The sequence below is a fragment of the Colius striatus genome, chromosome 12, assembly GCF_028858725.1.
Source record: "Colius striatus isolate bColStr4 chromosome 12, bColStr4.1.hap1, whole genome shotgun sequence".
NCBI lineage: Eukaryota > Metazoa > Chordata > Aves > Coliiformes > Coliidae > Colius > Colius striatus.
Window position 1 is genome coordinate 14,898,304 of NC_084770.1, and position 21,212 is coordinate 14,919,515.

At 42.2% G+C, this 21,212-nt stretch overlaps 2 protein-coding genes across 5 annotated transcripts in view; one reads left to right on the forward strand and one right to left on the reverse strand.

Annotated features, from left to right (window-relative positions):
• MCF2L2 (MCF.2 cell line derived transforming sequence-like 2) overlaps window positions 1-21,212 on the forward strand; it is a 135,149-nt gene that overhangs the window by 55,348 nt on the left and 58,589 nt on the right. The window contains exon 15 of the mRNA XM_062006261.1: window positions 907-995. Within this exon, the coding sequence (XP_061862245.1) occupies window positions 907-995 (89 nt within the window). The remainder of the gene's footprint in view (window positions 1-906; window positions 996-21,212) is intronic.
• Window positions 489-19,894, reverse strand: B3GNT5 (UDP-GlcNAc:betaGal beta-1,3-N-acetylglucosaminyltransferase 5). Of its 4 annotated transcripts, none has more exons than XM_062006262.1 (2): window positions 19,790-19,894; window positions 489-6,555 (listed from the first exon to the last, which is right to left on the reverse strand). In XM_062006262.1, the coding sequence occupies exon 2, from the start codon at window positions 6,240-6,242 to the stop codon at window positions 5,106-5,108; it is 1,137 nt and encodes a 378-aa protein (XP_061862246.1). In that variant the 5' UTR covers window positions 6,243-6,555; window positions 19,790-19,894; the 3' UTR covers window positions 489-5,105. The 4 variants fall into 4 exon arrangements, with proteins under 4 accessions (XP_061862246.1, XP_061862247.1, XP_061862248.1 ...); XM_062006263.1 differs by lacking the exon at window positions 19,790-19,894 and adding an exon at window positions 18,361-19,065; XM_062006264.1 differs by lacking the exon at window positions 19,790-19,894 and adding an exon at window positions 15,706-15,915.

Sequence of the window (21,212 nt, forward strand, 5' to 3'; positions counted from 1 at the left end):
CATCATCACCAACCAGCTAACTCATTTCATTATACAGAATATAAGGCAGGCCACTGCTTTTTTTTGCCCCCCAGAATCATCCCTTAAAATTGAAAATGCTCAGCAAGTTAAAGACTTTACTGGAGTTTAGACTGTGTTCTGGAATAACTGCAACTCAGCAACCGAGTTGTTTTACTGAATGTGAAGAGACTGACTGCTTTTGAATAAGCCAAGGTAGTGCTTGGTACTTGCAAAGCTACAAGCAGAAGGAAAAGCCTCCTCAAAACTTGCCTTGAACAGATTTGAAATGATACAACTCTGCAAGACAGGACAAGGAAGCAGGTTAATGTTTATCAAAATATATGTAAAAAGCCCCAGCTCATTTCAACCTGGAGACAGCCCCTGCACACCCGCAACTGTGCTCAGTATTTGAGGGTATTCCCTATCTTACACAATGCTGCTACTGGTGCAAAGACAAATCTGAGAGGCAGAAGCCAGATCCCTGGAGTTCTCCAGATGGCACTGTACCAAGAAAAAACTGAAAGTCTTTGGGTTGGCTACAGGCCAGAAACATTAAAAAAACCACCAAAAAAACCCCAACCTAGTATTTCAGTGTCTAAAGAACAGACTCTTACACCTGTAATTACCTACATAGGGAGATAATGCACCTTCTACAGCAGAAGAACGTAAAGACTTCACGTAGAGTCAAGAATGCCTCCCATGCCACTACTGACCAAGGAAGCAGAGAAACAGAGGAGAGACTCTTGATTTACAACCTGCATAGCTGGAGTTCTATTATTTTAACTTGCCCGGTGACTCACCAGACTAGGAAGGATCAGGGGTTTACTCTTTAAAGAGTTAGAATTCTCTAAATAAAAGCATCAAGAAACTCAGTATTTTCACTTTTAATATGTCTTTTTTATTCAGATTGAAGTGATGCATGAAGCTAGTCAAGGAGGATCTAACAGAGTCCTGGTGATGAGTGAAAGTGATGAGAACTTGTCAACGAGGAAGAGGTAAGGCTGCACACGTGAGCCAGGATCATTTTCCTGTCTTTAGAATGCAGCTAACTGTATTTATAGTATACTTTGTGATTTTTGAGGTTCATAAAGATTGATGAATTAGATATAATCAAGTCACTGGAATGCTTACAAGCATGCATTTACTCACAGTCCTAGCAGCTGGAAAAGCAAGCATGATCTATCTTGTGTTTGGAGGTGGGAGCTTACAGGAAGTTTCTTTTGCCTTTTTTTTTTTTCCTTAGAAGCATTAGTTACCTCACACAAAAGTCAGTCATTAGACTAAACCTTGCCTGTATGTACAAAAAAGCAGTATCAAATATCATCTCATTGTGGTTCAGGACATTCACAGTTGACTACATGCCTCTGAGAAACTTGTTTCTTCAACTGCAAGCAATAATCTTTCCTCTCTTTCTGCAACATCTTGAGAAAGAGATTAGTGACACGTTCCATAACACCAAATACTGAAGTCATTTAGTTAAATAAAAAGTACCACACCCAGTTTAGTTTAGTTGAACTGCACTGTTTCTAGGCCAAAGGGAACAATTAAGAACCCACACCACCCTGCACCAAACTCACAAACCAAATCTCACAACCCTCACTAATTTCATTTCCTTCTCTTCTTCTGTATGATCTAGATAAGTTACTTATGCCCCTCTCTTGCATGGGTACACCCTGAAGTTACTTGATACAGAAGAGTACATTCCTAAAAAACACTCGCTTGACCCACTGTTCTAGACAAATTGGAGACATACAAAAACACAGCTTATTCCTATCTGAATTACACCCCATGAAAAGACTCAGTGGTCTCCAAATCATCAGCTAGGTTTCAAAAGGTGCAAAGTGTGATCTGAAACTGAACTTAACATCGATTTAAAATTCCAATACTTGGCCGTTTTACCCAACTTTAGACCTAGAAGCTTGTTAAATAATTTTCTGAACTGTCTCCTTTCTTAGGAAAACCAATTTTAACTTTTCCACAAAAGGTTTGGTTCAACGTAGAACAGAAAGAAGTCAGGAGAGGGAAGCAGTTTGAAATCTCCTCCTAAGAGAGGACTGAGAATGGCACCTAAAAGCATCAAGAGTCAAGCCTGTCAGTTACAGAGAAAGCAAAGAGATATTTACCACCTTTGTCATGTTGTTTTTTTTTTTTGTAAAAAGAAATGTCTGTTTATTCAGAACAAATTTTACAAAACAATTGTTTGTGGTACAGAGAAAAGAATAAATATTGAATACTTTGTATAAAAATTAGTAATATCAAAGGGAAATTGATGCAAATCAAACATACAGGTAAAAACAATTTTAGCATTAAATATGCTGTGCAGCAATGTCAAACTCTTCATGAGGAGTGACCATTCAGGCTGATAACAGTTTTTATCTGTAGAAGTAAAAGCTTACAGCCCTGCATTGGAGCACCGAGACTATTGTTAAAAAAGGTTCCAGATAAAGGTGTACAAATCTTAAGTCAGTGTAGAACTAGAAAATAAGAAGTTTTCCAGCTTCTCCATTTTTTTTAAAGGGAGTACCTTCATGCTTTCTTTTTTTATTTAACAAACTTCTTTTCACTGCAGCAAAAGAAAATGCATACTACAAACATCAAGGCCGTTTTGAGAAACAATCCAAACAAAACCAACTATCTGTAAAACAAAGTATTTCAATGGTCAAAAGCGACTTTCAGATATGCCAGATGATATTCAAGCAGTGTTTAGATGTTAGCTAGGTCATTACCCTATAGAACTTTAAGCTACATAAATCTTTACTTTTACTTGTATTAGTGAGAACAAGAAATCCCAACATATAGTTATGCTGGAAAAATCTGTAGTCTTAGTAGTACATTTTGGTTGTATATATTGTGTATAAAGACCCTCCTTCCCTACAGTGAACAGCGTGGCTTTTTCTAGTAGTGCAGTTTTGCTGTGCAGCTTCGTTTAAACAGCTTGCAGTAGGTCAGAGATCTGATGCTGCAGCTTTCCTTCAGTACTGCTGTCTCTATCTGTGCATTTATTTCTCTGTAAGCCAACAGGTTATATAAATCTAGGGTTGGCTGGTGGTTTGGTTTTTCTTTTTAAGCACATATATATCCTTAGTACTGTAATTAATCTCTTTAGGCAACAACAGGAACTGGATTTGTTCTGTCTAAAGTATAGCTGTTACATTCGTCAGTCATTCTGACACTGATAAATGGTTTATTTGTGGGCTCGTTATATACCCAGCATTTGGGTCCAGTTAGGATTCTTCTTCTTTTCCTTCTGGAAAACCAATTATAGAAAGTTACATATGTCACTGAATTGCAGCAGCTACTACCATCTGTCTGAAACAGTAGCTTGGAGAACAGTCAGCAAGCTCACTCCTGGATTCTGTCTATGCTAATATACACCATTAGCCATTCAACCCATTAAAACTTGCAACACAGCTCCAAGAGTGGTAGCAATTACTTCAACAAAAGTTTACTACTTGTGGCTTCAAACTGCCAAGTCCTGTATAGCTGTTTTACAGTGAAGTCAGAAGACACAGAGCAGTACCTCACTGCTCCACACAGCAAGAAACTTTAGACAGAAGGCTAGTCTTAGAAAGCAAGTAACACTGTTCCTGTAATTAGCACATTTCAAACAGATGCTTGGTAATTTGTGAGCTTTTGCATTGTTACTGCTCTGCTGATAAACTCATTCAAGCTTTCAGAAGTAATTTGACACTGTCCACACTAGAACTTGGTCTGGCGTCAAATCAGTTCAGGACAGTATCTTGTCTGGGCTGTATGTCCACTCCAGAAGAGCTACCACATGTTGTCAATTAACAACCAAAATATCTGTCCTGAGAGTCCGTGAAAAACACCAGTAGTGAACTATACAAGAAAAGACCGCAGACATCCTAGAACTTTGTTGCTTTGGAACATTTACATGGCACCACAGTACAACTCACAATGGCTGGAATTTGAGCATCACTGAGTTCTACCCTGCTATACAGTGCAGAGGTGTTTTGTTCCTCCCACAGGTGTTGTTAACACTGAAATATATTCAAGATACAGGGTTGGGTGGACACAAAATACCCTGAAATATTAAGGACAATCTTGTGCCTAGGACTTCAGGAGAAATATTTTAGTGATTTTGATACGTGTGCTGACTTTCTGTGGATCACCCTCTCCCCATCCCTTCACTGCAAAGTTAAACTTTGTGCAGAAAATATCCTCCTTCTTTGCTAGTACAAGCATGACAACTTGCTTTTGTAAAGTCTTCAGCTTCAAATTTGCTAAGTAACATTCTTGGGGACTTTTGCTTGCTTTTTGCCTATAGAACCATGAATATGGGAAAGCACTGTTAAAAGAAAACTTATTTAGTTTACTTGCTTACTAAAGATTGGACTGTTTATAAATATACTGCTTCAAGTTTTCAGAAGGCAGAGAAAGATTAGAAAAACCAGTTACGTAAAATGATAAAAATGAAATTATTACTCAAGTCAAGTCCTGATCTAAAGGGAGCTCCCTTGCCACCTAAACCAAATCAGAGGCACTCAAACACTGTTTCCCTATTTCAAAGATTCAGAAAACTCAGAGAAAAAGATTGTAGGAGGTCTTCACTTCTGGCACTCACCATTTATCAAATGTGCACTTCCTGAGGTGCTTTTTATGAAGCACTGCAAAATGGTGAATATTTGTAACCAATTTACATTGTCTTAAACTACTGTAATAGTCACATTCATAAAGTCAGAAGTTCTACCCGCCTCATGTTTTGCAGAATTTTACCGTTGTGTGCTTAGCTCACATGCTGTTTACAAAAAAACACTTTAAGACTGACAAGTTCAAACTAACAGACATTTTCACCAAGCATTTCAAAGTCTAGAAGTCAAGTCCATTATAATTTCTTTAATCCAGACTTGCATCCCTTGAAGAATGTGAAAAAAACAAGCTGCAATCTCAAAAGTTGCAGTACATGAGAAGAGCTATTCCAGTAAGAGTTTCTGAACAGAATTTGGGACCATCTTTCACCCCCCCACCTCCAACTATTCACATTTAAGTTTTACCTCTTTCCATGTTTACACATATTTTTGATTAAACAGCTAAGAAGTTGTTCTGTTTTGGCTCAGTGGATCTTCAATGCAGATATTCAAGTATCAGGAAAATGCAGCTGAACAAGGGTATGTGTCCTCATAGTACAGTTTACAGAGGAGCACAATATTGACTAGTCTGCAGTATATTCTACTCCAAATCCCCGAAGAAAAGTTTTTAACTTTGGGATCTGTAGCCTGCTTCCAGAGCTGGTGAAGATCCTCTACGTGTCCATGAGATGTCATCATTTTGTTGTAAATGCAGGGATGATATGGAGCCTTTCCTTCCCCGGAAAAAAACACATGATATTGTGGTACAATTCCCATTTTATTGGCACAGAGACCCATGAAAACATCATCTATATAAAGACTCGTATTGAGAGTCAATGAAGCCTCGTATACTTTGGCTGCTACATCGTTTGATATTACATATGCAGCTCCTGCTGTGTAGTCAGGGTAAGAGGGCCATTGGTACATTTCGTATGGAACATAGTATTTGCTACTCTTGTCTCTTATGGGAGGGGATCCACGATGGACACGACCAATCCAGAGATCCTGAACACCCATTTGTGCTAGACTTTGGAGATAAGCAACAAGATTTGGCATATGGATAAAGATATCATCATCTGCAGACATAATGAACCTGGCATGAGGACAGTAGGCATTCACCCAGCTAAACTGCAAAAGCAATTTAAGTGTAAGATTGTGAAAAGTATCCAAGAAGTCTTGCTGAATCAAATCGTTGTATTTCTGGTCTTCCAGATTAAGTTCTCTTTGCAGCTGTGTTTGCTGTAGATGATCTGTTGGTCGTCCTAAAGCAAAGAGAGTTTTAATGTTGGCATTAAGTTGAGAATGAACATACTTCTCGTTACCCCAAGTCTGTCTAATCGCATCCCTCCGATGACGGTTTTCAGGAGAAGTCTTCACGAACAACAGGAGGAGGACATCCTGCTGCTGACATTTCTCTCTATGGTTGATCAAGTACTGGTAGCTTGATACTCTGACCAAATTATCTCTGTTGATAGACAGGCTGTCGTTCACAAAATGGTAGCTATTTATGAGGTATCTGTATGAATAGGACTTCATGTGGCTCACAATGTGATTATCAAATGGTTCCCAAAAAATCATGAGACACAGTATGAAGCAAGTGGCAAATATCTGCAAAAAATGGCATTTTCTGACTTTCCTGGAACTAACAAACATTCTGATGCAGTTTCTATATCCCTTGTTTTTGCTCAGGATCGGTGTGTTTACAGTGCCTGTGTTTTAGTTCAAGAGCACAGTGTTAACCCTTCAAGATAAGTGTCCATTGTAAGGCATGTTGTCTTTCATTCAGCTTCGTTCACAGATTTCACAAGTCATCTTTCTCAAAAAACGTTTCTCTTTGATTGAAAGAATGCAGATAGTTTGGAAAGATGAGACTTGCAGATGAGTATTTTCCTTTTGTGGCATCTTGAAGTGAACAGATCTAAATTGGATCTTCTCTCATATATCCTTCCTTCATGAAGATAAACACCTACAGAGGGAGAGAGAAAAGTCTTAGTGAGCTGTTAACAAACATCTAATTTTAGGTTTGATCGTGGAACCAAGCTGATTGCTGAAACACTCCCCATCACCACCCACACCTCACCTCCCAAAAAAATCCCAAACTTGGCGGCAAATTAGAGATTGTCAGTGTCCCAGAACAAGCTTGTGGGAGGCTAGTGAAGGAGAAGGGGAACCTGACACCGAAGGCTTCAGTTTTGGCACAAGCAACTCCTCCTTAGAAAATCCCACTGCCGTTACCTAAAGGACGACAACAGTTTGTTTAAATCCTTTAAGACAGGCGGGAAGCCCCACCCTGCAAGTTTACAGGTTGTCTTTGGGCAGCCTGTTAATGGGCAGGACCTGCGCCTGCTCCCGGATATGGGCGCGCCGGGCCACAGGCCTCGCCCCCCACAGCCACCGCTGCTACCCTTCCCTCACCGCCTGCCCCCGACAGGCCTATGCGACGGGGGCTCAGAGGCGGCTGGAAAGGAGGCGAGGGCCGCAGCCCTCGCTCAACTCGGGCTGTGGGCCACGGGCTCGCAGGTGAGGCGGGGCTGCCCTCGCCTGAGCGCCGTCTCCCGCTCCTCCCGCCGCCGCATCCCAGGGCCCCGCGCCGCGCTTCGCCCCAGCCCTGGCAGCGCTCGACGGGCTCGGCCTCCCGCACCCTTCCCCTTCCTCGGCCCCGCGGGCAGCTCTCTCAAAGGGAAGCAGCCGTGTGACTTCCAGCCAGCCTGAGGCAGAATCAAAAGCGCCTCAGCTACAGCCGTGCTCCATTGGCACCTATTACCAGACATATCATCACACCTCTTTAGCAGCGAGATTGTGACCCAGCTAGGGTTAAGAGGCAGGTTATGCAGCAAGCTACACTGGACAGGGCTACACACTCTTCAGTTAGGCACCCTTCCGTCACAGCCACACCTAAGACCAGACAGCTAACATCGCACTGCCACCCTCTTCACTAAAAGCCTAGTTGGTAGCAAAAAAAATCCAACAAAGCCATCTAAGTCCAGCCTTCTCCTGCAGTCTGTACAACTCCATTCTTGTATCCAGAGCTCCCTCTCCTGTCTACTAAACAAGAACAGCCCAGAGGAGCAACTACCTGGTGGTGATCACCCTGTAAAAACCCAAAGCTCTCTGTCATGCCAGAAACGTAGGATTATCACAGTAAGGAATGGCACCCCACTAGCTAAGCATTTTCATATGGAAACACAACCCCTGAAGCCGGAGAACGCAAGCTATCACTATTATGTTAGAAGCTGGATGCAACACAAGTGTTTCGGGATACTGTTATCACTAGATAGCATGATAAGAATGCAACAGATTGTACAGAGACAGGAAAACTTGGAGCAATTTTGTGGTGTTAGCTATCTACTACAGGAAGAGGTCTGACTGCTCAAAATGGAAATGGCGCATTGGTACAGTTGAGGCTTGCAAATCATGGTACATAACAGAAAAGCCGTATGGGCAGTTTGGTGAATCAAAGTCAGTCAGCACTTTTTATAGTATCACTTTAAACCCTTTTATTTTACAAACACGAAGTTAAACAATGCACCTCAGAGTTATAAACTCAGCAACTTTACAACAGAACACTATTGCAAAGCTTACTCATTTCAGATGAAGCACAGAGATGCAGGCAAGCTGGAGTGTTAGAAAATTCCAGACATTTGACAGTTCCTTTTGGAGGAGTGGGTCTGAAGGTACCAAAAAAATCTGTACTCTGCCTGAAGTTGGCAAGTTAGCAGCATCATCTCCCCCAATTAAGTTTACAGAGACTGAAAAAAAACCAAAACAAACCACAAACTCAAAACCAAAGCCCAAAACAACAACAAAAAAAAGAGGCTCGGCCCAGGTGGTCAGGCTGCCCACTGCCATCATGGTATCTTAAAAGCAGCTGACCGACTTCTCTGAAAGGAAGCACCAGGCAGTCTAACCACTTGAAGCAGTTTACTTTGGTAAGCACGGGAATGCTAGTCACCAAACACAACTTTAGATTACACATTGTCAACAGTCTGCAATTGCCCATGTTATCTGGCAAAAGGGGACAATGGTCAACACTGCAAATAAAAAGTCACTGAGGTCACTGAGGACCAGCGGTGAAACTAACATGAGAGTCATTGCCACTAGGGAAAAAGAAAAGCCCCCGGGAAAAAGAAACCCAACAACAAAAAAGCCACCTCACAGAAGTCACCACCTTTGATTATGGAGCAGAGAGCAGGGGACAAGAGAAGAGATGCACACAGCCTAAATTTTATGCTCCCTAGCACCCCCACCCTGCCCCAGAAGTCAGAGATGCTGTAAAGAAAACAAGCTTTTCCTTGAAGGAATAAATAAAACCATAAAAATCAACTGACTAAAGGATGGAACAGGCTAGTCTGTAATTTCCTTCATCTAGTTCAGGGGGAATTAGCACAGGCTTTAGTAAACAAAAATTGGTCAGAATCCTCCTCAAAAAACATACCTCTCAGGTAAAGCTTTAAAATGCAATTGTAGGTGTGCAATACTGATAAAATTTAAGGAGACCTTTACCTGCCCCCCACCTCCCACCAGAAAGCCTGGAGATATGCACTGAAGGTGCAACAAACAGTCTCCTTCATTGTCAAAACTTTTTATAGCCCATTTGCAACAGCCATCTTCTGGGCTTAGTCATGCTTTCCTTCCCTTAACAGGAGAACACATTGAGTCACCACAAAACTGCCAACTGATTCTCATAATTCCAAGAAATGAAAAAAACACCACACCAATGTGTTCTCCTTAACAAGAGGAAACATCATGGAACAGAGATAAAACCACGCTTGACAGTCATGTTTCTGACCATAATTAAGGTGTTTTGCCTCTTGGTGTGCATTTCTTACTGCGGGCTTGAAAGCTTTTAGATCCATTCTGAAACTGGAAAGAACAAGCACTCATACACAGTTCCTATCGCTGCCTCTCTTTCCATGTAGATTTAAGATTCACAACTGCATGTGGGCTTCGCCCAGTTCCAAGTACAGCAAACTTTTTTCATTCTGCAGCAATCCCACCTTTCCTAAAGGAGCTTGTTATTTATCCCTTCAAGTAGTACCACAAGTGTGACTATCATCTGAATGTAGCAAGTGCTTATAATTCTGTATTAAGAAAGTATGTGCCTAAGTTAATGGGAGCCAAGCCTGAAGGGACATTGCTGCTTACAGCTTTAGCTACAAGATTATGCAACCCAGGTTCCTCTTGCCATTTTTCTGTTGCTGACATATCTTCACAAGTCATGCTCTTCATCATCTCCACTCTGACCTCTGTCTTCCTTCTTCACTCTCCAATATTTGATGAACTTCTTATATATTAAGAAGTTACTTTGAAACTAATCTTGAAGTTCCTCATATATGAGGAACTGAACAGAAATACTGAGCAAGTTACATCCCTTCTAGAATTCCAGCTTCTAGGATTTCCTACCATAGTGGCCGAGGGTCATTTTATAAGAAAAAGAAAAAATGCAGTGAGGTACTTAGCTAAGCCTTCATTCCTACATATGTGTTAGCACCTATACAGAGAGAAGGCACATGCACACAACATCCAAAGAAAACAGTTTCAAGTACTGCAAAAATTTCCAGTTATATACTTTGTTCTGAACAAAACCAGTGAGAAAGAGAAGTCAATTCCCACGGGTATCCTGTAGAAAAATATGGTCCCACTGACAATGGGATTAACAAAAAGAAACAGTCCACTGCTATGAAGAGCCATGAAAAGTGTAGTGACAGGTCACAGACGTTGCATTAAAGAAAATTAATGCAGGGGTGACTGGCAGTAGCTTTGAAAATTGTGTTTCCAAGAACATTTAACCCATCTTCCACAACCTCATACACAGGCTTTGCCTTCAAATTCTTTAGTTTGCCTGCAACTTGCAGTCAGAGTACAGTTTCCTGAGATGTCAGAATTGGCATTCTCAGATGCTTTTAGTGCATGTATTGAGGACTTCCCAGACTGAACAGGTACACGATTTTCAGAAGGTGAATATCCAGTGCCTTCCAAAACATGAACTCCTTAAATGATTCTGAAGTTGTTTAGCTAAGAGCAATCCCCTTATTTAAAAATGGGTATTGAAGTACAGCACTTCATCCAGGGGAGTTTTGTATCAGAAATAACTACAGCAGCATGTAGAGAAATGAGGCATTGAAAGCTGTGACCACTTGCTGCTTCTCACTGATGTATAACACTTAAGTGCTGGAGCAACCTCTGAAGTATTAGTTGGCAGATAAATTCAAAGAATTGCAGAGCTTTAGATGGCAATTGAGTAAAACATTTGAACTCCATCAGGGTTTGAAGCAGAAACAGGTTGCAAACGCTCAACACTGCCAGGAAACAGCTAACTGCCAGCATAGATTTTGTTTCTGCAGAGGTTTTGTGCTTGCTCTAACTATGAGGTAGAACTGAGTGGAAAAAAGTGATTCTTCATTTTCGCCTAAAATGAGCAGCAAGCTTTCCAGATGCTGCAAGCAAATCTAAATGGAGCCATCTACCAGAATAGCCAGGCTTGCCTTCTTCACTTGCTTTCACCAAGACCAATTCCCTGAAAGAGCTACTGTGCAGAGAGCTGGAGAGGAGCAGGACCACACCTTTCCAGCACCAGTCGACATTTAGACTGTCATTTTCAGTTGCTTTAACCTGGTATATGCACTGCAGACTCCTCCCCATACAAGCCAGAAGGAAGGACTGTGTCTTCCAGAATGAAAGCCTCCAAAATATGAGTCATTTAGTTCCAGGAATTTTTGCATAAGACACAAGCACCAACATGAAATTATTTGCTTTGTGTGCTGCAGATGGGGTGAAAAGAGCCTTTTTTAATACTGATAGCAAGGATAATATTCTGAAGTTTCAGTGTCTGGCAGTAACATACATGATTGAGGCCACATGCCCTCGTTTTCTGAAAAGAGTGACTACTATTAACTTCCACACAGGCAAGTCAGAGCTACAACATCACAGCTTCATCTAATTAGTAATTCCTTCTGCTGCCTGTTTTAAGTTACTCCGTTCAAATATTTATTTGCAGCTGGATCTAGAGGCATTATTTCTCCACAAACCTAAGGCAACTGCTGTTCCCATCAACAGGCTATACCTGAAGATTAAAATGAACAATTATCTGAAGCAGACTTCTTCCATGATAGCTGCCAAATTAAAAGAAGTCAAAGTTAAGACTGACACCTAATTGCATGAAGCAGCTCACTTTGAAAAGTGGGCTTTTTTGCCTAGTAAGAATACTTTCCAAAAAAACAGAGTTAGAAAGTGTATGAAGAACTCAAACAGAAGGCAAACATTGTATCACGGCCATTTCTAAACCATGCTGGTCTTTGCTTATCCTAGTTTCATGTTTTAAGTTTTCCATTACATAGTAAATATTCTCGTCTGCTCTCTGTTCTATCCCTCTTCCTCCGACATTAGCCTATGATCCCAATTCTGTGTAAAACTCCAGATGGATCTCCCATATTGCAGCAAGTGCTTACAGGCAAATCTGGACCTTAAATGTGTCACTAGCATGTGGGCATTTTGCCGGGAAGAGGAACAAATGAAAAATTGAATTTCTAGATTAACATGCAGGAGAGTTTTGTGGCAAAACATTTTGGGGTTTTCGATGATAAACCATGTTGGAATTAAAATATCAAGTCAAATGACAGTTAACTTATAGGGTACAAGAACTTGTGGGGTCTTTTAGTGTTCTATCAGACCAGTTCTCTCCTTTCTACATTTAAGTTAGCACAGATCAGATATGTGAACTCATGAGTTCACAAAGCAGAGTACCAGCCTACCTGTAGACTACCCAAATCAGCTCAGCTACATAAACTTGCCTCTCTCAAGCATGGCTCATGAACCATAGCCCAGTATCACACAGACTATCATCCACAGTCCATTTATACACAACTGAGCATGACAGGTGTCTTGGATCACCCCTTTTTTGCATCAAACCTTTTCCTACAAGCAGAGCACTGAGAGGCCAGTCTGCAGTTTTACTTATCTCCCTGAAAAGCACATACACAAGAGTTCAAGGAAGCTGGGTTGCAGAATGCTAGTGCTGATTCCCATCCTAATAGTCCCTGGTCACTAAGAACCAATACCACTTCTTTATAAAACTTTCCCACTTGGATGACCCAAGTCATGTAGTCAGGAATATAGGCTGGTTTTTTTAGTTCTTTATACACACTGTAGAATTTAAGGAGCAAATCCTATGCATAAGGATACTTTACAGTACAGACTTATTTTCTGTTGCTAGGAACTATCCACGTCTTCAGGATCAGGGCTACGCTTTCCTCATCACATACACACACCTGGCAAGCACAAGGTCAAACACTAGACTGAATCCTCCATGCACAGAGATACACTTCAATCAAAGCACACGCTTACATACAAAGGTCTCCTGATAATTTAAGATAGCCCTCTTAAAGCAACTGCAAGATCAGCCTAGGAAAGAATCAGCTTTATGGAGAAAAACAATACTTCTATCAATACCTGAGAAAGCATGTACATAAATTTAAAAGATGAGCTAAAAATCAGGAGGAAGAGAACCTCTTTAAGATGACCCCTTAATGGCTCATCACCCTCACAGATGTAGCAGAGCTGCCATTGCCACAATACTTCAAAGCCCTCCTCTTGAGATCACCGAGAGCAAACATTGCTTAAGACACTTTATCTTTCCTTCTACCCACAGATCTACAAGCACTTAAGAACAGATAGCCCTTGCACACACTGTTCCCTCAGCCCTTAACAGAATCATGCCTTGTTCATTCTCACCCTGTCCTGTTCACTGCCATGCACAGCTGCCAGCAACTCTTAACTGAAGAAGTGCTGAATTCTACTTGAGGCTGAGGGAAGAGGAGTTATTAATGATCCTGTCTGCATGGATAACCTCATCTAGTGGGTTGTCTTCTTTCAGTAATAGGAAATTAATTTATTTGAATCAAGCAAGCAGCTCTCCTGAACATATACTCACTTCTTGTCTGCCATTTGTACTTCAGTTATTTTTTTTAAAAGATTCATTCCCATTTGAGGTACTTGGGCACTAATTTGCTAAAAGTGTTTCAACAAATATAAATGCAGTGTAAAAGTGAAGGCTGTATATTACCCTAGATTTACTTCTGTAGAAACGTGAAGCACAAGACATCCAAGATATACCAACAGAAGTTAAAGAACTTACAGATTTAATGAAATTAAAATTAAAGTTACATAAACAACTCACTCTAACATTAGGCAAATCGTTCTCTAGAAATAGCAACCAGAGATTGTCCATTTCTCCTAACTTCCAGACTAAAATTCTGAAAGCAGAGTCTTCACTGGAATAAGAAATCCTCTAATAGTTTTAAAGTTGAAACTGAATAAACATGCTAGAAGCATTATGTTAGCGGTACACGTAGTCTGAGTGAAGTCAAGCTCCTATCAAACAAACAGATACCACCTGTTAGAAACCTGTTAGGTAAGAGACTGGGGAGCACAAACCCATCTATATCAAAAGATACCACTTCTTGGTGAGTGCCTATCAGTTCAGTGAGAGGGTTAAAGAAAACAAAGTTTTGCTGAAGTTAAGTGTGCTGGAAGAGCTGGCCACCAAAGAGGACTAAAGAGGAGAATATTTTCTGCATTTGCAGTGGCTGCTGACCAATTGTTTTAGCACCTCCACAAGATACAGATTCATGCAGCTACCTCTTCCTTTACTTCAGTAGTGAAATATTAAGCCAAGGTCCATTTCCGTTGTTTTATATGACTGCATGAATTACAAGGCTTTAATGTAGTTTTCACATTTCAATTAGTTTTCAAAACAGTCAAATATTTAACATCAAAAGCTGTAAAGCTTTTTTGTTTTAAAAGCTCTTTGTAAATTTAAAACCAGATTCTACATTAATGTCAGGGGTCTTCATGTTCATTTCAAGCAAGCCAGAAAGACACAAACATCTTCAATTTTATAATAAAGTGGATCAAGAACCACCTCAGCCTATACAAAGGAGCTACAGACTGGCTGGTGCAAGGCTTTGTTGCAGCCTGTCTGCAAACTGGGTGGGATGAACTCAATGAATCCTCTCCTGCTTTTGTGGGAACTAAGGAGAATTTTGGCCTTTTATATAGTCTTTCCTGCGATGCAACAAGGCCAGGGATTGAACAGGAGACACCCATCTGCTTTTTGTTATGAAATACAGGGAGCAGGAACAGCACAGGCTTATAGCAGCAAAGCAAAAATAATCAACAGACCCCACATACACTTAGGAGAAATATGACAATTACAGTAGGCTGCAGCAACTTAGGGACAGCATCCTGAAGTTTCTAGATTACTGCAGTTGAAGTACCCTCACCGAGAGCAGCTAAGAAGTTACTGGCTGGAGCAAGCCACAGAACAGAGGACTGAACAATAAATTCCTCAGGCCTGGCTTCCAGATTCAAATCAGATAAGAAAAGTCAGACAAAGGAGCTACAAAACACTCCCAACATGTTTAATAAGCAGTAAGATTTCTCTATGACTACAATCTTTATAAAATTAATTGAAGGAACTTGTGCATTTGCATTTAACCAGAAGTACCTGTCTCTGCTGAGGAGAAACGGATAGTAGGTCACACACACACACCAGACATGTCTGATACATATATACACACACACATACTTCTATGCAAGACTAATGTAAGGCTAAGAACTACATACAGCACAAGCTACAGGCAGCACCAGATTGTTTCACTGAACTGTCCTCACAGCAGTTCTCAGAGTTCAGTCAAATTTATAAATGGAATTCACTGAGGGACAGACCACAAAACACCAGTCTGTGCAGAAGGAAGCTACAAAGATGGTAGCAGAAGTTTATGAAACAGGGATGACTTAAAGGCCTAAGGAGAAACAAAGATGTGCATTAAAGAAGCCTGATCATTCCAGAGAACTGAGCTTTGAGAACAATTCAATAGAAAGTCAGTACTTGTAATTACCACGGGACTCGACTTGTGTTTTGTGGACAAAGCAGCCAGAACCTCAGAAGAGAATTAGTCAGAAGCATGGTACCTTTGCCACTTGTATTATTCACTATAAGAGCTTCCTACTAAAAATGCAGTGAATTAGTATTTTATTGGAAGGTCAGGACAGTTACAAGGAGCAGTTGCAAAAGCACTTTGTCTACTCTTAACAATAAAACATATAGATTACAAACCTCAGTGTAGAGTGCAGCATGAAAGGGTAATCTTCCTTTAGTTAGCCAAGTGAAGTAGAAGAGAAATCCATCCTTTGTCTGTTTCATATTCCATGGAAAAACACAACTGTTGTGGGATGGATGACACTGACCATGGTGATGTATGATCAGTAGCAGTTTAAAGAACACGAAAAGCTGTAAGTTTCCTGCCTTAAGACAAAAAGGCAGTTTAAGTCAATCAGCACAAGCCTTTTTAGGCCTTAGCAGAAGTCTAACTGGAAGAAACGAAAGTTGTAGGATGCAGCAGGAAAAGAAATGCAAGCAAAAAGCTAGAGTAACAGTAAATTAAATCTGAAGCAACTTTCCTCAGCTTTAAACGTAGAAGACTAGCTAAAATCCCTTCCTTTGCCATTATGTCCAAAGCACCTCCAACAATCTGTGTTGACAGAAAGAGTTCTTTATTTCAAAGTTGTTGTGTCTGAGTTGCTGCATCTGAAAGGTGATGTGTTACCTTCAGAGCACAGCAGCATTCCTGGGAGTTTTGAGTGACCAAACACTCACTTCTAATTCAAGTTTAAGACTACATCCAGCAATCTGGTGATGGTACCAGATAGTCAAGCTTGACCTTATGAAACTGGTTTGCAGGAAGCAAACTTGCTCTGTGTTACAAGGCAGGTCTTAGCAATATGCTGACATTTGTCTCTCTTCAGCAGCCATTCAAACTACATTTCGAGTTCATCTGTCCCCAGGTTGTTTAAGCAGTTACAGCATATGTTAGATTTTCAGAGTTATTTGAGCATGTAGCAGCAGTAGCATCTCCAAGCCACAATTTCATCTAAGTTGGATATCAGACTATGCAGCCATCCAAGCAACAAGTAAACTTCAGGACTGGTAGGGATTATTTCTAAAAAGACGCAATTCCCAAGCCAAAGGGTTGTTTCTGCATCCATATGTTACGGTGGTTTCCCCACTGACTACAGAATTTAAGTCACGTTTCATCTTTCAAAGATTCTCCTCCTTGCTGCCAAGGGCAAATGTCCTTTCCCAAACCTTAGGACAGAGGGGAAACCTCTCAAGTATCAATGACTATTACTTTCACCTTTGAAGACACAGGAATGCATAAACCTCAGTTCAAGATCTGGACCACAATTTTCCAAATGTTGCAAAGATTCCAAATAGGCAATGTCTTCTGTCTCAGTGTCACTTCCAGCCTACCTGACAGAGAGGGACTGTGCTGCTTTCCACAGAAATTTACATATACTGCTACCACTGAGGTCTGCTGAATAACCAGATAGCCTCACCCAAGGCATGCATAGCCTAAGAAGCTGAGGAAGGTGCTTTACTAAACTCTGCAAGAGCCACGTGAAAAGAAGAGGCAGTAGCACAATGCTAATCCCTCACTTTCTGGTTCCCTCCACCACTTTCCTAGCTCCAATGCCCTGCAGACTTACTACAATAACAGCAAAACCCCTTTACTACTTGTACTTTCAGTAAGCAACACTGTCAAGTTAAAGGATTAACCTAGACAATTCCTCAGGCACAGACTGATAACCCTGGGAGATGAGGCAACACTTAATACACTCTGTGTGCCCTAACACTATGCAGAATAATACAGAAGGCACTGGCATTTCAAATGGTAAGTAGTGACTCCACATGCTTCTCCCTAATCTGCAGGTGAATTATCATTCCTAGCTTCAATACTCACTACTCCAGTTTAGCCAGATGTCAGAGAGACTGTCCCAACTACTGCTCCTGGCAGCATGAGCAACCAGTTTGCATCTCAGTAATTTACGATCTTAGATAAAGCAGAAAGTGATACAGTTTTAATTCACCCAACGGAAAAGAACTAGTAAGCAGAAACTTTTATTACATTTCTAAGCATGAAAAATATCCCCAAAACCTCACCAGTGACAAAGCCTATATTTTTACAGAGCTCCATCTAACAGATGGAACTAGTTCTGTGCAGAAACTAGTAACTAGTAACTCCCATAATACTAGAGCAATACCCAGCTCTATGAGAGGGTCCAGCATTCTAGAATAGTCCTAGAATATTCCATGACTGTTGTTATCAATAGTGATTTAATGTATCCTGCTCTGCTCAACAAGATAAGAAAAAAAGGCTGGTATTTATCCTCTCTTTGATTACAACTATTTTCCCTTTTTTAAAAGAATCAGTCCCTTTGCTAGCCTCATCTTCTTCCAACTGCTAGCAGAAATGCAAGAACTAGGGAGAAGTGAAAACAAGACAGCATCATACAAAGCAGATTTCGACGATTTCAACAGCTGCACTAGTAGTTTCAACACTTACTGCTAAGAGATTCTCAGACGTAAGCCTCAGATTACATGAGGATGCTGCAGCACAAGCAGGGAGCACGTACTGAGTTCTCCATTGCTCTGCGTAGCCAGAATAGAACTACAGGCAGCTTATTTTCAAATCGTCTTGCGCTTATTGTGGAGCCTTACATGGGAGTAAAGCTCATTACATGGGAGTAAAGCTCATTTCCAGATACTCCGGAGTCTTGCTCAGAAGCAGTTAAAGCCACTCCTAACAAAGCTCGGCTGTTTCCTTGCTCCCCCGTGAGGGTGAGCCGAAGCGCCTCATCCCTCTCCCCGCCGCCGCTGGCCCACACCCGCTCCCCGCGCGGCCCCAAGAGCATCCCAGACTCCTCCCAAAACCTCTGAAAAGCAGCAGGCTCGAGAATGCTTGCAGTGGTCTGGGCTGGAGGTCCCCGCCGCCCCCGCGGTCTTTCCGCCGATCGTCGTTGCCGCCGCGCCTCACCCCGCGGCAGCGGAGCGGCCTCCCGGCGCCCCCGCGAATCCGGAGATCGGCGCAGATCGATTGTTTGCCGTCACACCACCCCTCCTGCCCCCATCCCAGCCCCCGGGCACCCGCCGAGTCCCGGGAGCGGCCCAGGAGGGGTCAAGGGGCAGAAGCGGGACGAGAACGGCGCTCAGCCGCCCCTCGGGGAAACAAAGGCGGGAGCCGGCCCTGCCCCTCGCACCGCCCGGCCGCGCCGCCCTGGGCGTCCCATGCCGGAGGGAAAAAGGCTTTTTTAATCTTTGCTTGGCAAAACGTGCTTTTTGAAATTGTTCAGTATCTCCGCCTTTCTCTTAACGCGTATTCTCAAGCTGACTTTTCCTCCGGAGAAACACTTTGGCGTGGGCTGCTCCCTCCATGGCAGCTCCCACTGCTGAGACGCTCCCGTCGCTAATTACGGTGCTAACGAGGCCAGGGCGGGCCGGTTGCCCCAACGCTTTCGGGGGTGCGTCCCCATGTTGCAACCCAGGGCTGAGCGGAGAAACTCCGGGCAGGATTTGCGAGTTCCTCGAGTGGGAAGAGAAAGACACCCCCTCCCCTCAGCAACCCACCAACCCCACACTTTTCCTGTAGGAAGACAAAAAAACTGGAGAAGTAGGAAGGCGGGAGGGGCCGCCGGAACAAGGGGCGGGGGGAGCCAGCGCCGCTTTGAATGGGTTACTTCATCGCAATGCTCGAGCGGCTGCGTGTTTTCTCTCTGCGGCTCAGGGAATGAGAAAGAGCCTGAAAGCCACAAAAAGTTTGAGGACTTTCTGCTACCCCCTCCCCCCACCTCTTTTTTTTTTTTTTAAATAAATCGACTGCAGAGAGAGATCAGAGATTTGAACGGGGAGGGAGGGAATCTGCTAGAAGGCTACACATATACACACAAAAAAAGGGACATGAAAACTGCACTGAAGTTTGGGTCTCGTTTATCAGAGAAATCTGAAATCCCAACCCCCGACGAAACCCTTTAAGACGGGAGCAAGACAACCGCGTCCAGAGTTAATGGATGCTGTCTGCAGAAGCCTCTCAAACAAAGCACTCGGAAAACTTGTTTGTCCAAAGCATAGAACCGCAATTCCAGAAAGACGGAGAAGCACGACACGCTCCTCCCCTGAACAGAGCACCTCTCAGAATCCCTGAAGCCACACCGGGAAGAGGAGGAAAAAAAGCATTTAGGAAGACAGAATACTTTTCCCTCATTTCAGTCACTCAGCTACTTGCTTTACACAGAACTGAAGAGCAAACAAGCTTTGAAAGCGTGGGGAGGCAGACGCAGCTCCCCGCCACTTTCCCCCCGCTTACCTTTCGCGCTCGCAGGGCTCCGTTCCCGGCCCACCGGCCGCGCTGGGGGCCGCCTCGCGCGCCGGCAGCAGAATATGGGATCCCGCGGCACAGCAGCCAATCGGCTCCTCCTCTCCCTCCTCTCCTCTCCTCCCCCCTCCGCAGCCCCGCCGGCTCCCCGGGCCCGGCCCTGGGCTCCCCAGCACGTCTCAGGTATCCACGTGTTTATAAACATCCTTGCACAGGTTGTGTGCCTTTGGGATTGTCCCTACACTCCGTGTGTCGACGCTGTTTTTTTTTCGTCCCTCTTCCGCTCTCGCAGGGACGTGGTGAGAGACTGCAGTGCGTTATGTAGGAAAAAAGTGAGAAAAGTAATGTTTCTTAGAAGTTCATAGTAACGTATAATCTTAAAAATATCTTAGGAGACCCGATAAAAGTTTTGCTAATTTCTGCTCTGAGTCTTCGAAGTGCTAAAGGATGTTGTTGGGTAGTTAGTTTGTAGGTCGCTTTCTGACTAGAAATCTTCAGAGGAGGAAGGAAGAGTGGGTTTAGTTGGTTTGGGGTTTTTTTTGCATCTTCCACACAAACCTTGGTAATTTACTTGCGTCATCTTCAGAGGAATGCCTGATTTATTAAAGTACAAAAACAATCAGTCTCTGCGCTTAGTAGATTGAGATGGAAGTATTTAAAAACCAAACCAAGTGCCATGAATGTAGCTTCTTTAAATACACTTTTGCAAAACTTTTGCAGAGAAAAACTATATTAAAAACAAAGCTCCTTCATATTAGGTTGAAAAGCCAGTAAAATGCCGTGCCTTGTCTGGTTTATTGGAAATAGGAAATTTCTCAGTGAACATCGTATCAAACACAAGCCCATTGTGTATCTTCCATTCTTTCATATGTATGACTAGGACTGACATGAATCATTCCTGACCTCATCATTGACTTCACAGAAATATAACTATTGCATATAAGTGCCATTTGGTGTCTGTCAGTTTACAGCTGTAAATCTGACAGCATATCTGTGAGGACACGAATGCTTCAGGAGGTAGTAATACTATTGTCAAGTGCACCCAGAAGTAGAGTAAGGGAAAAACCCAAGCAGTTAACAATCCCAGGGAAGGATATGTTGCTTTATAATACAGGGTTTGTTTTGATAAATTTCAAGGCCGAAAGAGTTTTTAGTTTGATCTCTCCTTTCTCCTGATAGATGTTTTAGTGTGACTAAACAATTTATAGCAGCCTTCCCAGATTTCTCATTGTCTGTTTGATTCTGCAGTAAAACAAAATAGAATTCTTTACAATTGGCAGTTCACCCTAACAGGAAAAGTTCATAGATCATTGTGTAAATTTGGCATGTTATCTAAGCAGTGGTTAAATAACAGTAGAAATAACCTCACAAACAAAGCATAAGTCATTTTTTTTCTTACCTAAATTATAATTGC